Source organism: Nymphaea colorata, chromosome 7, assembly GCF_008831285.2.
Source record: "Nymphaea colorata isolate Beijing-Zhang1983 chromosome 7, ASM883128v2, whole genome shotgun sequence".
Classification (NCBI taxonomy): domain Eukaryota; kingdom Viridiplantae; phylum Streptophyta; class Magnoliopsida; order Nymphaeales; family Nymphaeaceae; genus Nymphaea; species Nymphaea colorata.
The window spans coordinates 5964126-5981122 of NC_045144.1; the positions used below are offsets into that span (position 1 = coordinate 5964126).

The following is a 16997-nucleotide window of genomic DNA, read 5'->3' on the forward strand; positions in this document are numbered from 1 at the left end:
ATGTGCTAGACTCCCACAAATGATCCTGTAACAGTGGAAGAAAAAAGTGAAGTTGCTCTCCCTGCATCAGACAATTTAGAACATGCAGTTGGTTCTTCACCTGAGGGAACACCCATGGACAAGCAAGATGATGAAAAAAAGACTTTGGGGGATGCACTTTCCATGGATCATGAGAGAGATGCACCTCTTGCAATTGTTGAAGAGCTTCAACATCTTGCTGGTGGTGCAGATATCAAGGTATCAAATGTCTTATTTATATCCAGATCTTGAGGGTGCATTCTTCTTTTATTTGCATTTGTCAAAACAATTGGTCTGAAAATTCATGTTTTTGTAGGGTTTGGAGGCTGTTCTTGACAAGGCAGTTCAACTTGAGGATGGGAAAAGAGTATCTCGGTATGGGAAAGTGTTATAGAAAGTAATTTGTTTGGTGTTTCTATGTGATTCTTAACCTGCATAATCAGACATTTCAATCTGAAAAATGTAACCAATAGACTTTCTAGAAAGTTCAGCTGCATAATAGCTTGTTAAGGCAATCTGGTGCTTGTCTTAGAGATTGCATGCTCGCGGTGCTAAAATTCCTCCTTATTGATTCTTCAAACCAAACATTGCATATGTTTCAGTGGGATTGAACTTGAGAGCATGAGTGTGGGGCAACATGATGCTTTGCTGTTGTTCCGAACACTTTGCAAGGTAACCTTGTGGAGTTGTATGTTCTGTTTTCCTCATTCAGTTAAATGTTCTTGGTATTCAGACATCAACGCTTCTAATGTTTTCAGATGAGTATGAAAGAAGATAATGATGAAGTTTCTATCAAGACAAGATTGCTGTCTCTTGAACTTTTACAGGTTTGGTTTTGCTATATACCACTTCAGTACTTCTTTTGTTATTTGGATCCATAAATAGATTATGATTGTAGCACCAACTGAGGTTTCCTTCTGATCCACATTTGCAGAGCTTATTAGAAGGGGTGAGCATGTCTTTTACCAGGAACTTTCATTTTATTGATTCAGTTAAAGCATATCTTTCCTATGCTTTGTTGCGGGCATCTGTTTCTCCATCACCAGCCGTCTTTCAGGTTGTTATTTTAAAGATCTTTCTCGTCTCTTAATTTTGTATTTATTTCAAGAATTTTAAGCTGTCCAGTTGTTTTACAAGTTATTGCATGCTTCTATAGCAGCAAATTTTTCTAGACCTTTCTTTTTCTTTTCTATCTGTCAACTGAGTGAACATGACTAATTCTTTCGTTTTCTCCACCTGAGCAGCATGCAACTGGAATTTTCATGGTGCTTTTGCTGCGGTTTAGGGAAAGTTTAAAGGTACACTGAAATTTTGCAAGATTACCTGATGTTTTGTCATTTTGAAGTTCCTGCATTTTTTAAAATTAAATTGTCATGGCATTTGCAGGGAGAGGTAGGAGTCTTCTTCCCGCTGATCATACTACGGTCACTGGACAATGCTGAGAGTTCCACTAGTCAAAGGACAAGTGTTCTACGGTGAGCAATTTTGTTTACACTTTACAGTATGAAGTCTGTACCATAATTTGTTTTGTTGCTTAACCAACTATCTAGTAAAAAATGCACCTAGACACTGCCTGCATGCTGGTGGCAGCCTAAATGCCTGGTCCGAGGCACCTAGGTGCCTGAAACAAAAAATTATTGTTTTTACAAATTTATTGATAAAAAATTTAATCCTTTGTGTTTTAACTTCTGGTATATTGTTTGATGTGGAGTATTTCGGAACCCCACTTTTATTGTTTCCTGTTTTTCTTCTTCCTTTTTTCTCCTTTTCCCATATTTTCTGTCGATAGGATCGAGTTGGCCCCTGTGCCCACCATGCTGCCTGCACTTTCTGCCAGGGGGGGGGGGGGTTGCCTAGTCCCTCCTGGCACCTTCAACTATATAGTTAACCAATTAAAATTTCATAGTAGAGTGAACCTTCTTGATTGTGAAAGCGGTACCTGACAAGGTTGTGACTTGTCAGACAGTTAGTCTACAATTTCAGTTTTTTGATCTGTCACTGGTACTGATTCAAACAGGCCAATAGATTCTTGTGCAGATCTCCATCCTTGATTTTAAAACGTGGTTCTATAAACCTTATGGTTTTTTTGCTTTGTCTCATTCTTTTCTTTCACTTAGTATCATCACCTTGACCAATTTGTGCTGCAGAATGCTTGAGAAAGTATGCAGGGATCCTCAAATGCTTGCTGATATATTTGTCAACTATGACTGTGATCTTGACTCACCTAACCTTTTTGAGCGAATGGTAACATCATCCTTTTTGGTTTCTTATTATTTAAAGTACATTATAACTTCAAAGTTCAATTATCTGATGCAGCTAACATCTGATCTTTTGGATGCCATTGATGCATGCTTTACTTGTTGCTTTGACTCAAGACAGGTTCATGCTCTTTCTAGGATAGGGCAAGGGTCTCCAAGTACCGAGCCAAATTCAGTTAATTTATCTCAAAACACATCCATCAAAGCTTTATCTTTGCAGGTTATACATTTATTTTATTATGTTCTCAAAATAAAAAACCAAATATCTGCATCCTCTTCTCTAATATTGGACTTAAAAGAAAAGACAGATAATTTTTTTTTATACTTCCAGTGTCTTGTGAGTGTATTAAAATCACTTGTTGACTGGGAGAGATCACAACGGGAATCTGCTGAACTGGCTAACATTGATCATGGCTCTGGAGAGGATCCGTTGGCAAGGGAAGCTGGTGATGGTGATGTAAAACATAAGGATGACTCGGTAAATCAATTTGAAAAGGCCAAGGCACATAAGTCAACAATGGAAGCCGCTATTGCTGAGGTAATAGCTGTTATTTCTGCTATGGTGATGCAAAGTTAACTTGTTTGTGTGCCCTTCTGTTAACGTTGTTAATTTCATGTTGTTGCTGTACAGAGAATGTGTAACATATATTATATTACAATCTACAAGCTTATATGCGCATGTATAGGCAGATGGGTGTAATTCTTTGTGAGTTATTCTTGTTCTTGCTGACACTTGTTATATAGGGACATCCCTTTTTTGGTGGCACACCTGCATCGGTTCAATGCAGGTGCCAAATCTGCATCACACGATGTTATGAAAGTCGCTAGGTACAGCCTAGGCGACAGGACATGCCTAGGCGTACTTAGCTGACAATTTACATTAATGAAGCTATTGATTAGCTTGTATTAAGTTATATAATATGACAACAGTCCATAACAGTCAATGTTATATTATATGATTTACCATTTATGTTGTATAATGAAGACAAAATGCGAAGTTATAATTTAGAACTTTGTAAGTTGTAACATACTGACAGTCACACAAATTATATGACAGAGAAATAGAGAATATCTGAATATGTATGCATAATAGATTCATTGTATATAAATATTAAATATATATATATATTAGATAATATATAATGCAACAGACTAAGAGTTTAGTACATAATCCAATAAAACAGAGTTACAGAATATAATCAAACTGAGTTACAATGTAAAACATATGATCAAAAAATTATCTAAAGAGTAAACAGCCTATAAATATAAATATAAACATAATAAGCAAAACTAACTTAATAAAAAAATATGTAAACGGATTTACAGAATATACATATAAACAATATAAGCAATAACGGTCAATTGTTGAAGGTTGAAATAGAATATAAAGTAAAAAAAAATATTGGTAAACTGTAAATTGTTACACGTGATTACAAGGTATAAATATAAAGAGAGAGCACTGAATTTTAAGGTTTATCATTTATGAATGTCGATTGGAACAAAATACACTAACTAGAAAGCAAGGCAGTGAGGCACAGATCAGAACAGAGCAATTAGTCAAAGAAAGATACAATCCACTCCTGATTTAGAAAACATGCATCACAACAGTCTCCAGCACCCATTTAATCTTTGTTAAAATCTTTAAGAGCCCTGTTACTCTTGAACTTCTACACATAGATGTAAAATTACAAGTTAATCTCATTAGACGAACTATAATAGTGCAATTGAATTGAAGGACGTAGATTTCGGTCATATTGTGTACTTGTGATTACAATCATTCAAATGAATCTCTATAGATGTAAATACATGTTAATCTCATTAGACAAACTATAATAAATTAATAATGCAAATAAGGGACCCAAATCTCGTTCGCATCACAATGAACTTGTGATTATAATCAATTAAATGAATCTCTATTGATGTAAATTTAAGTTAATCTCATTAGATAAATTACAATTGTGCAAACGAAGGACCGAATAATCTAGTCTCTCTCTCTCTCTCTCTATATATATATATATATATATATATATATACACACGTGTGTGTGTTGTCAAAAGGATTAGGTGCAGCCTAGGTGGGTTAGATGAGCCTAGATCTTAGGCAGGACTGGGCCCATTAATCAGTTTGGCTTCAAGAAAACAATCAAGAAAACCCCTTATAACTAAAAACAATTTTAAAGGAAAAGCTTATAACCATCAATTTGTAACAATCAAAGAATCAACATGCACCAATAACACAAGCACATTATACATTTCATAGCTTGATAATAGACATATTTAAATGTTTGAAGGACCAAAATTGATGAAGTTGGACAACTAAAGTTCACAAGTTATATAATACAATAAAAAAAGCTTACAAGTAAATATATGTGATTTCCAATGTTTTAAAGCATGCAAAATCTTATTATTTCCTCAATTGTAACTGCGAAATCTCTATTTCTAATTTCTGAAACTAGAATTTAAAATCAAATCCTAAAATTAATAATCTAATAAGAAAAGCCAACAAAATTCCATAATACAATCATAGTTCATGTTAACATTGTTTGCTGTAATACTATCTTCTATAATTATTAAGAAGATATTATGTATGCATGCAAACCGGAGTTAAAAACTTAAAATAACATACAAATTGTCAAAGTAAAATAGTATATCTATTGTACTTGTAATTATAACCATAAGTGTGAAGGCACACAAACACATGCAAGCACTTGCATATACTTTTCATGCAAAATCACATGCAACAACAAAACAAGTAAAAAAAAACTGCACAAAAATACAAGAAAAAGAAAAAAAATTCTATGTCAAAAGAAGACAAGGAAAGGATAAGAAGGAAAAAAAGAATAAAAGTTTAGTTTGTGGAAAAGGAAAAACAAAAAAACTTAGGAGGTTGAATGCTTAGCAAGCCTAGGTGTCCTACGGCAATGTTCTAGGTGTTTTCAAGTGTAAGGTTGCTTGGAAGTAGGAACTACTAGCCTAGGGGTAAGCCAAGCTTGGGGGCTAGGTGAGTCGAGGCACAAGCGTAGTGAGCTTTCGAAAACATAGATACTTACTCATCACACACATGAAAAATGAAAGCAATAGAAGATGATAATCAAATGCTTCTTTTGAAAGCATAGGTTGATAGTTCTCCAATATTTTGGATTTTGTAGCAATTTTTGTCGACAATATTGCCTAAGTAGTTAGATTATGAATGCATCTAAATTGCTTTTTTTCTTTTTGCCAACAGTTCAATAGGAAACCAGTTAAAGGTATAGAATACTTGGTTGGAAACATGTTGATTGAAAACACACCAGCATCTATAGCTCATTTTCTCAAAAATACTCCTAGCCTGGATAAGGTACTTCTCTTTTGGTTCAAGTTTTTGTGGTCATTTATATTCTCGTGCTGTATTTGTGATATCTTTATGACATCATACAGGCTATGATTGGTGACTATCTGGGTCAGCACGAAGGGTTTCCACTAGCTGTTATGCATGCTTATGTTGACTCCATGAATTTCTCTGGGTTAAAGTTTGATGCTGCAATTAGGGAATTCCTGAAAGGGTTTCGACTTCCTGGAGAAGCACAAAAAATTGATCGTTTCATGGAAAAATTTGCTGAACGGTACTTAAACTGTTCTTTGGTTAATTCTTTTTTATTTGGAAACTGTTGAACTTTTAGTTTGGACTTTGGAGTCCCTACATGAAATTGTGCATGTGTATGCGTTTCCTGTTTCACTTTCTACTTTTATAGGGAAGAGATTTCATTTTGTTCATAATTCATACATGTCATTGTACACATATACGTGTGTCCTGTTTCACTTTCATATTTTATGGAGAAAAGTTTTGATTTTGTACATTACAATTTGAAGTTATTGTGGAAATCCATTCCCAAGAGTAATGGTGAAGAGTTCTGGCATTTGTACATAGTTCCTGCATGACACTGGACATATGTATGTGCTTCCTTTTTCACTTTCTAATTTTATGGGGTTACAGTTCTGATCTTGTACATGAAAATCCTCTATGAAGGGTAATGCATAAGTCATGAAACAACACTTGCACTCTCATAAAAGAGCTTTCAGTAAAATAAGAACAAAACCTTCATGACAATGTGCACAAAGGCACCTACAGATGGGTAAAACATAAATAAAGTTTAATATATACAAGAAGAGGGAGCAAGAAGAGGCTAAGGAAGCCATTGTGTTTAGCTCCTTGCTATAGATCTAGCTGTTGGAGCCAGCCAATGGCTAGTTCAGTCTTGGTCATAGATGTTTCTTCAAAAACTAAGCACATAAAAACTAGAAAAAATAGAGAATATGAGAAAAGAATGAAAGTAAATAAACTAGAGATGCACATACATCATTTATACAATAAATTATGTATGATAGGAATATATATTATAAGAATATACACACCTTTATACATAACCTGCAGCACCGGCCATTTTTGCAAAAACTGATTCATAGATGAGTCAGATGCACCTCGAATGGCGGAAGGTCCAACTTATTGGTGGAGTTGTCTACCTTCTTAATCACAGTGAAGGTCCTTTGTACTTCTTGATCAGCCTGTGGTGTCACTGATAGATGATGCCCATTCTGGCAGTTTACAACATCAGTACTATGAAAGAGTGTTTCTGTAATATTAGAAAGTTGAATAGTAGTAATTTAAATATTTTCTTATATTTAGTGGACTGATTTTGTAATTGTTATGTTGCCAACCCTAATCTCTTTTAATATGAGATTAGGGTCACGTGAATGAGCAATAAAGTGTTTTCCTCTCTCTCTCTCCCTCTCTCACTCTCTCGTCCCCTTCTTCCTCCAATATTCAACATGGTATCAGAGCTTTAGACCTAGGGCTGTGCTAGGGTTCCCTTCTCCTCTCATTTCTCATCTCTTCCGCCAAACTAGGGTTTCACACCTAGGGTTCTTGTTGTTTACAAAACAAGCAAGTTGATTGGTTGGTTGGATAGGGGCTAATCATGTTGTTAACATGTGAAAACGTGATTAGCACCCTTGTGTTGCTGCTGCTGTCGTGAAGTTGCTGAAAGCTGCTGCCGTTGAAGCTTATCACGTAGCTGAAATGGTGAATCAGATTAGACCTTGCTGCAAAATCAAATCTAACTCCAGTGCAGCCGTGGAAGACGTTTGGGCCAAAGAATGTCGGATCTGCTAGGGCAGTCTAATTTGTTTAGCCGTGTGGTGCTTGGTGGATTCTCACAAGCAAAGGTATGTCGTGTGGGCAGGTTCAGTCTTTTTCCTGCATCGTTGAAGTGAGACAAGTTTGAAATTGTATGGAGTAGGCAGATTTCTGTTTTGTCTCTGCATCGTTGAAGTGAGAGAGGTTTTCTGTACTGTCAAACTTGTGCTTGTTTGCTACCTATTATCAACATCTGAAAGTGCTGCCTGCTATCCACGTCTGAAAACAGTCTGCCAATTTGTTTTGTGTTTGTGTTCAACCTAATCCTTAAGTGGATCTCGTGGAGGTTATTGTTGCTGTAATCAGATTTTTATGTTGACCGTGTGGGGCAGAGTCAATCTACTGCTTGTGGATATAATTTGACGTGAGGAGCAGAATGATCTACAGCTCGTGGATATGAAATCTATAAGTTGAGGTCTCATTAGTTGTGGACTGCTGCTAATCGTTGTGTTGCAGCCATCGGCTGAAATTATTTTGTTGAGTTGCTGCCTGAGTTAGTGCCTATGTTGCTGCCCGTTTTTAGTGAATTTTTGAGTTGATGATTAGAGCCATAAGTGTGTTCCAGATTCTTCTATGCTGTCGTGCCTTGGTTGAAGTTAACTACTGCACCTTATACATACATATTGTAAGTACAATCCTGGTTGGAATTTTACTATGGCTGATGGTAATGTGTTTGAGGGTTCCAATGACTACAAGATGGCTGAAAATTTCTTCTCATATGCCTGCACGACTGTGATAGACTCTTCATTCTCTGTTGGTGCTCCTACCGATGACCCAGATATGATGTGGATGATAGATTCTGGCGCCTCCAGGCACTGTTGTAATCAACCACATATTTTTTCATCATTAGTCAGGTTCTCTACACCACAGCATGTCAGACTGGCAGATGGCAAACTATCTCCTGTATTGGGCAGCGGTGATATTTATCTCCCACATTTAGGCACTATTACCCACGTGCTCTATGCTCTACAGTTTTCTGTTAATTTGTTATCTGTTAAGCAGCTTGCTATTGATTTAAAGTATAGAGTCATTTTTGACCCTGGTACATGTTCTTTTTAGGATTTACTAACTGGAAAGATGATTGGTGGCAGCCATGAACGTGAGGGTCTCTATTTCTTGTCTGTCCCAGTAAATGTTGCTACCTCTTCATTCTCCTCAAAGCCTTTTCTTTTTCAGTGGCATCTCAGACTGGGTCATCCTTCAGTGTCAAAACTTCGTCGCATGCTTCCAGGTATTACTATATCAGAGTCCTTCTTATGTGATGCTTGCCAATTAGGCAAATATACACGGAGTAGCTTTCCTTCGAGTCAAGAACCATCTAGTCAAAGTCCATTTGATCTCCTTTATGTGGATGTATGGGGTCCTAGTCGGGTTCCTTTTCACTCGCGTTTTCGGTATTATCTTGTTTTGGTTGATGATTTTACTCGAGTCAGTTGGGTATTCTTGTTACGGGAAAGATCCGAAGTCATATATATTCTTCCTAAATTTGTCAAGGAAATAAAAACTCAATTTGGTTTCATTGTCAAAAATATTCGCACTGATAATGCTCTTGAATTCAAATCTTCCGTTCTACTTCAATTTTATGCCAATCATGGAATTCGGCCTCAATATACTTGTCCACACACATCCCAACAAAATGGTGTTGCCGAACGCAAACATCGACAACTCCTAAATGTGGCCCGTACCCTCATGCTGCATTCTCACATGCCTGCATACTTTTGGGGGTATGCTATTCTTACTGCATGTTACCTCATTAACAGATTACCCTCGTCAGCCATCCAAGAACGTATTCCCATTCAACTTTTATATCCAAATCGACTACTATTTCATATACCTCCCAAAGTATTTGGATGCACTTGCTTTGCACACATCCTAGGCCCGGACAAAAACAAACTTGCTGCTCAAGCCATCAAATGTGTATTTATTGGATACTCTGCCAATAAAAAAGGATATAAGTGCTTTGATCCCCAAACCAAGAAAGAGATTATCAGTGCGGATGTTACATTCTTTGAGTCTCGTCCTTATTTTTCTCCTTCGAGTCCTCCTCTGTCTGAGATGCCTATACCTGTTCCTCTTCCCATTCCACCAGTGTCCCTTGAGTCCTTACCGCCATCTCAACCTATGTCACATGAACGTTTCTTTGATCCTTCATTGGTTTACACTCGTCGTCTTGGTCCTTCTTCCAACCACCTACCAACGTCTTCTCAAGAGGTAAACTCCACTGATAAGACTGATTCATGTTTAAATGATGATCACACTGCAGATGATCTCCCCATTGCTATTCGCAAGGGCAAGCGACAATGCACGCTACATCCGATTTCTAATTCTGTCTCTACTGACCATTTGAGTACAAGTTTGGTGCAGTTTGATGGAGCTTTGTCTAACTACATCATCCCGTCTTCTCACCATCAAGTCTTGTTAGATTCAAGGTGGCGGCAAGCCATGCAGGAGGAAATGGATGCTCTTATCTCTCGGGAGACTTGGGATTTGGTGGATCCACCGATGCACTGTGATGTGGTTGGCTCCAAATGGGTGTTCACCATCAAGTATCATTCTGATGGTTCAGTTGAACGGTTTAAGGCACGTCTTGTTGCTAAAGGATATACACAGACTTATGGCGTTGACTTCTTTGAGACTTTTTCGCTCGTGGCTCGGTTGGGCACTATTCGACTGATTATATCTCTTGCTGTCCAGCGAGAGTGGCCTCTATTTCAGTTGGATGTGAAAATGCTTTTCTGTATAGAGACCTGGCTGAAACTGTCTATATGCAGCAACCACCTGGTTTTGAGCGACAGGGGGAGTGTTCCAAGGTATGCAAATTAAAGAAGGCTATTTATGGACTTAAACAGAGTCCTCGTGCATGGTTCCATAAGTTAACTGATGTTTTATCTAAGTGTGGATTTCAACGATCTCAGCTTGATCACTCATTGTTTATCAAGCGAGGCACATCTGGTATAGTGATATTGATTGTATATGTGGATGATATTGTTCTCACTGGAGAAAATAATCAAGAAATAGCTCAGACAAAGGAGTTTTTACAACAACACTTAGTCACAAAAGACCTTGGACAACTCTGTTATTTTCTTGGTATTGAGGTGGCTCGTAGTAGTAAAGGAGTTGTAGTGTCTCAAAGAAAATATGCTCTTGATCTTCTGCAGGAAAGAAGTTTATTGGGAGCTAAACCTGCCACACTTCCCATGAATAGCCGAATTCATATACATGATGATGAATCAGAGTCTTTTGACTCTAGATCTTACAGATCTCTTATAGGGAAACTGTTGTATTTGACGGTCACTCGCCCCGACATTAGCTTTGCTGTGAATAAGCTAAGTCAATTCATGGAAAAGCCTCGAAAGGTTCATTGAGATGCTGCTCTAATGATTGTCAGATACTTGAAATCAGCCCCGGGAAAGAGGTTATGGTTTAAAAAGGGAGAAGGTGTTGACATCGAAGCGTATAGTGATGCTGATTATGCAGGATCTATAGATGACAGGAAATCTACCACAGGTTTTTGTGTCTTTGTGGGAGGCAATCTTATTTCTTGGAGGAGCAAGAAGCAGAATGTGGTGACTCGATCTAGTGCTGAGTCGGAATATAGGGCTATGGCTCAAACTGCGGCTGAAATGTTATGGGTCAGATCATTACTTTTAGAGTTGAGTGTTTCAGTGAATCTCCCAATGAAGATGTATTGTGACAACAAGGCGGCTACCTATATTGCTAACAATCCTGTTTTTCATGAAAGGACAAAACATATTGAAGTGGATTGCCACTATGTTCGGGATTTAGTTCAAGAAGGAATTATTAGCACTATTCATGTCTCCTCTGAAGATCAGGCAGCTGATATGTTCACCAAGGCTCTTCCCATAGGCGATTTCCTGAGAGGTTGTAACAAGCTGAGCATGATTGATATCTATGCTCCAGCTTGAGGGGGAGTGTTAAAGAGTGTTTCTGCAATATTAGAAAGTTGAATAGTAGTTCTTTAAATATTTTCTTATATTTAGTGGTCTGATTTTGTAATTGTTATGTTGCCAACCCTAATCTCTTTTAATATGAGATTAGAGTCACGTGAATAAGCAAGAAAGTTTTTTCCTCTCTCTCTCTCTCTCTCTCTCTCTCTCTCTCTCTCTTTCTCTCCCTCTCTCTCTCTCTCTCGTCCCCTTCTTCCTCCAATATTCAACAAGTACCATCTACTCTCCTATGCAGAAACCAGCCAACATAATTATATAAGTCAAATCAGAGTAGTGATGCAAGAATGCCTTCATCAGTTTTGTTTGCTTGTGCCAGTCTTGAACAAACTACTATGCGAAGGAGGGCCTTCTTTTCTCTTACATGGCAAACAGATATGACACATACAGGAAGAAAATAAAATTACATAAAGAAAATATATACACACAGTATACCAAATGAGCAACACACACACACATATATATAAGTATATATATAGACAATAAAAAACTATGTATTACAAGTATGTACATAGGTATGTATATACTATATAGTACTATTACTATATACACAGTCCTAACACCACCCCCCCCCCCCCCCACCTCCCAACACACACAAACACATCTATGCACATATCTTAACAGTTATGTCACAAGGAATCCTTTTGGTTACTTTGTTGCTTGCACAGTGCTTTGCATGTTAAGAACTTAAGATATGTCACAAGGAAACCTTTTGGTTACTTTGTTGGTTGCACACTGCTTTGCATGACCATAGATTAACAATTTTAATAGTTTCTGATAGCCAAAGTGTTTTCGGACTTTCCCTTTCCTAGTATTGAAGCTGTTGATTAGAATTTGAAAATCCTCATCTTTATGGCTTATCTTGGAGAATCTTCAAAGTTCAAACCCTCAAGTCGAACCTGCATCATGTGTCTTGTCTCACATGTTTATGACCAGTAGCATGGATTGGGATGTTTTGGGGTGGCTAACTCATGTCTGTGCTTCTTTTGCAGTTACTGTGCTGACAACCCAGGGCTTTTCAAAAACCCAGATACTGCATATTTTCTTGCATATGCTGTAATCATGTTGAACACTGATGCACACAATCCCAATGCGAAGTCTCGTATGTCGAAATCTGACTTTGTACGGATGAACTCCTCCACTGATGCCGAGGAACATGCACCTATGGAGCTCCTGGAGGAGATCTATGATTCTATTGTCAAAGAAGAAATAAAGTTGAAGGATTATGAAGCAGGCAGTGGCAGAAATATCAGGCACAGGTCAGAAACAGAGGGAGGTCGCCTTGTCAGTATTCTTAACTTGGCCCTTCCAAAAAGAAAATCTGCCAGTGACACAAAGAAGGAAAGTGATGACATTGTTAAACACACACAAGCCTTCTTCCGGAAGCAAGGAAAGAAGAGAGGTGTCTTCTACACGGCACATCAGATAGAGCTAGTACGTCCAATGCTTGAAGCTGTGGGATGGCCATTGCTTGCTGCATTTTCTGTTACTATGGAGGATAGTGAAAACAAGCCAAGGGTTATTTTGTGTATGGAAGGATTAAGGGCTGGTATACATTTGACACGTGTTCTAGGTATGGACACCATGCGCTATGCCTTCTTGACATCTCTTGTAAGGTAATTCTCCTTCTTTGTTTGCATGTGAAAAACTTCTCAACTGTCAAATACTTTCTTGTGCAAAATACTCTATAATTCCGGCATTTTCTAATTAATTTTGTTTTGTAGATTTACCTTTTTGCATGCTCCAAAGGAGATGAGAAGCAAAAACGTGGAAGCGCTGAGAACTCTGCTGGCACTTTGTGATGTTGAGACAGATTCGCTACAGGACACATGGAATGCAGTACTGGAATGCGTCTCCAGGCTGGAATATATCACTTCAACACCAGCTATTGCTGCCACTGTTATGCAAGGCTCAAACCAAATTTCTAGAGATGCTGTACTCCTGTCGCTGCGAGAGCTGGCGGGAAAACCAACGGAGCAAGTATTTGTTAACAGTGTCAAATTACCTAGTGATTCGGTGGTTGAATTTTTCACAGCACTTTGTGGGGTTTCCGCTGAAGAGTTAAAACAAACACCTGCACGTGTCTTCAGCCTTCAGAAACTTGTGGAGATTAGTTACTACAATATGGCTCGAATTAGAATGGTGAGGAGATAAAGCTACTTTCACTATTGTCCTACGGCATTGACAGAAATATCTAGCAATATTTTAATATGATATCATCACCAAAGAGGGAAAATGACTTTTATGAGGAAAAGATTGTGATATTTCCAATAGCATCAGAAAATAAATATAGTGAACACAAGTTTTTTCCATTGTTAAAAGATCATTTTTAAGTATAGTTTATTTGCATATTCCCCATTTCTTTGTTTCCTCAAAATTTTAAGAACTAATTTGAATATTTGACAGTGTTTTTTTTTTTAAAAAGTAGAAAATTCTTAATCTCATAAAATTTTCATACAATCTATCATTCTTGATATAGCTTTAATTTTTGAATTTTTGCAGAAAAACAAGATTTTTGAAAACTTCCAAGAAAAATCTTCCCAAGGAATTCTCAAGAATGAGAGTTGCTGATAACTTTATATGCTTATATTTATATATTGAATAACTTGTTAAATCTAAGCACGAGACAATTGTATGCTGTACCACATTGACATGACAATTGGTCTGCCACACCAGCATCCATGCACTGTAGCTTCAGCACCCTTTTTTGATTAAAGCTAAAACTTAAAAGAAAAGACAAAATGGATGGTGAGCTTACCTTGTGATGGCTCCTTGCAGCAGCAGCTTCTTCACTGCTGGCCTTCTCTAGCTATCAAAGCGGGAAGAAGAGAAAGAGAAAAGAATCATGAAAGAGGTGTGAAGGAGCTAGTTACAGCGATGTGGAGACTTGAGAGGGTAGTATCGGAGGCAAAGGAATGGGGAATCAGGGGCTTCTAATGAGAATTAGAGGAAAGACCTAGAGAGTGAGAGAGAGAGAGAGACAGAGAGAGAGAAGGCTTCGGGGAAAAGAGAGGGTTCATGTGACCAATGTAGTTAAAAGTGCTAGATGGGCCTAGACAGTAGACTCATAAAACACTTTGGTGGCACCTATGCATGGTTTAGATAGTCCTAACCTAAACAAAGAAAATTAAAAATAATATTTTTTTATTTGAAAGCCTAAGCACCTCAACTTATGCATCTAGGTTACTGCCCAGCATCTAGGTGCACTTTTAACTACCTAAGCATGTGAGTCTTATTGATCTAACCCCCTCTCTTATTGAAATCCCCCAAAGCATATACTCATGTCTACTTTGTAGAATTGAGTTGTTATACAATTTTGCTTGAGTCCTGGGATCAGTGTTGTACGATACGTACGATACAATACGTATCTTTTACAAAATACGATACGATACACGCCCCGTATCTTACGATACGGGCTGATTTCAAAAAATGGGGGCTGGAACCTCCCTTTTTGAGTTTTTTTTTTATAAAAACCGACCCTTCTTCATTTTTAACCTAGAGATTGTGCCGTTGTGGAGGGAAATTATCGATTTCCATCGTTAAATCATCGATCTTCAAAATGAAATTATCGATTAAACCATAGATTTGTGCGTGGGTGGCTGATTCTCGTTGGGAGGAAATAGGTTTTCTTAAATCGTGAAGATGAAAATGAAGAAGAAGATGGAGATGAGGATGAGAATGAATATGATGAAGATTATGAATGAGAGTCGAGAGTGCTTTCATTTTATATGTATTGACATTGAACATTTTCACAATTTCATTATCATCTTGGGATGTAATACATAACATCTAAAACTTGTCTTTTGATGTGGTATCTCATAGACTTATGGACCTTATGACTTATAAATCTATGTGTTTGTGCAACCTTTGCAAGCGGAGCAATTGAAAGTCTTTGAGGTGATAGCAAGACTGACATGCCTCACTGGCTTGTGGAAGATAGGCTTGTGAGAAAAAGGGCTTTAGGAAAATCGAAAAGAATGAACTTAGGCAAGCCTATATATACACATAGATGATTTCAGGTTTGATCTACATGTTATTGTATGCATAGGTTATTATTATAAATTTGTTCATTTCTCTGAAAATTGGCAAGTTCTAGGGCTTCCTTCTTGTACTTTCTATGTTTCATGACCAGCATAATATTAGCACTGTTGAGATTAATAATACGATATTCAGATTCTAATGCATTTTACATTCAAAACAAGCAACTAACAATGCATTTAATTATGTAGGTGAAATACATTTCCAACCCTGAAATTGTTATATGAAATGGTTCACAATTCTACAGTTTAGCCTGTTGGTTTTCTTTCATTTTCTTTGCTTAGATGATGACAATTATGCCTCAGGTATGGGCTCGGATCTGGTCTATTTTGTCTCTCCATTTCATTTCAGCTGGGAGCCATGGCGACGAGAAAATTGCTATGTATGCCATTGATTCACTGAGGCAGCTTGGGATGAAGTACCTTGAACGTGCTGAGCTCACCAAGTTTACTTTCCAGAATGACATCCTGAAACCGTTTGTCGTTTTAATGAGGAATAGCCGGAGTCCCACCATTCGCAGTCTTATTGTTGATTGTATTGTTCAAGTATGTCTGTCCGTACAGCTTTTCTGTTTCATTGCTGTTATATGAATCTCAAGGATCACGGTCGATGGACTGAGCTGTTGTTACTTCTGTTGTGAAACAATTGACCATTCAGATGATCAAATCCAAGGTGGGAAGCATAAAATCTGGATGGAAAAGTGTCTTTATGATCTTTACAGCAGCTGCTGATGATGAAACGGAAACAATTGCTGAAGGTGCTTTTGAAAATGTGGAACAAGGTGGTAGTCTATGCTTTTATCATCTTATTCTTATCAGCTAGAAGATAAGCACTACGATATTTCTGAAAAGGAAAATCAAAACATGGACTTTTCATCTGTAAGATCCTTAAATCAATGTTCATTATGTGAAATGCATTGCAGTTATCTTGGAACACTTTGATCAAGTTGTTGGTGACTGTTTCATGGACTGCGTCAATTGCCTGATTGGGTTTGCCAACAATAAAACATCTGTAAGGATAAGCTTGAAGGCTATTGCACTGCTTCGCATATGTGAGGATCGTCTTGCTGAGGTATGTGAAATTTACTTTCAGAGTGGACAATGCATGTACTTGATTGGACTATTTTTTTAGTTTTTCTCTTTGTAAGCTACTTCAGTTGAACGCATAGACATGGTATGGGTTCTCGGGCTGCCAACTAAGTTATTTTGCTTGATTGATTATTAGCTATCAGTTATGGCTTGTGTTAGGATGTTCTTGTCTACTGTCTTGTGGTTAATTTATGAATGTGATGGCAAATGTAAGCTTGATTGTGAAACCATCTGACTAGTAGGCCTAGTCAGTGGTCTGTATGGTAGGGCCCTTGCCTGAAAGTTGTGAAGGCCTTTTGGTCTTGGGGCCTCAACAAACCCCTTCCTATTTGCTTTGGTCGTGTCTCTACTTCGCGAGTGGCCTTGATGGCCTTGGCACTGCCCACAGTGAGGCTTGGCCCTACCGACTGATGCTGGTAACTTGAACTGGCCCATAAATCCAGGTGAGCTGCCTCAAC

General features: G+C 37.7%; 1 protein-coding gene across 1 annotated transcript in view; it reads left to right on the forward strand.

Annotated features, from left to right (window-relative positions):
- Positions 1-16997, forward strand: part of LOC116258041 (brefeldin A-inhibited guanine nucleotide-exchange protein 5) — a 45901-nt gene that overhangs the window by 10342 nt on the left and 18562 nt on the right. Inside the window, exons 10-26 of the mRNA XM_031635113.2 lie at positions 10-237; positions 335-393; positions 621-690; positions 777-845; positions 953-1075; positions 1263-1316; positions 1405-1493; positions 2166-2262; positions 2398-2496; positions 2608-2814; positions 5502-5612; positions 5693-5877; positions 12406-13029; positions 13138-13555; positions 15757-15996; positions 16109-16232; positions 16374-16522. Coding sequence (XP_031490973.1) covers positions 10-237; positions 335-393; positions 621-690; positions 777-845; positions 953-1075; positions 1263-1316; positions 1405-1493; positions 2166-2262; positions 2398-2496; positions 2608-2814; positions 5502-5612; positions 5693-5877; positions 12406-13029; positions 13138-13555; positions 15757-15996; positions 16109-16232; positions 16374-16522 — 2946 coding nt within the window. The remainder of the gene's footprint in view (positions 1-9; positions 238-334; positions 394-620; positions 691-776; positions 846-952; positions 1076-1262; positions 1317-1404; positions 1494-2165; positions 2263-2397; positions 2497-2607; positions 2815-5501; positions 5613-5692; positions 5878-12405; positions 13030-13137; positions 13556-15756; positions 15997-16108; positions 16233-16373; positions 16523-16997) is intronic.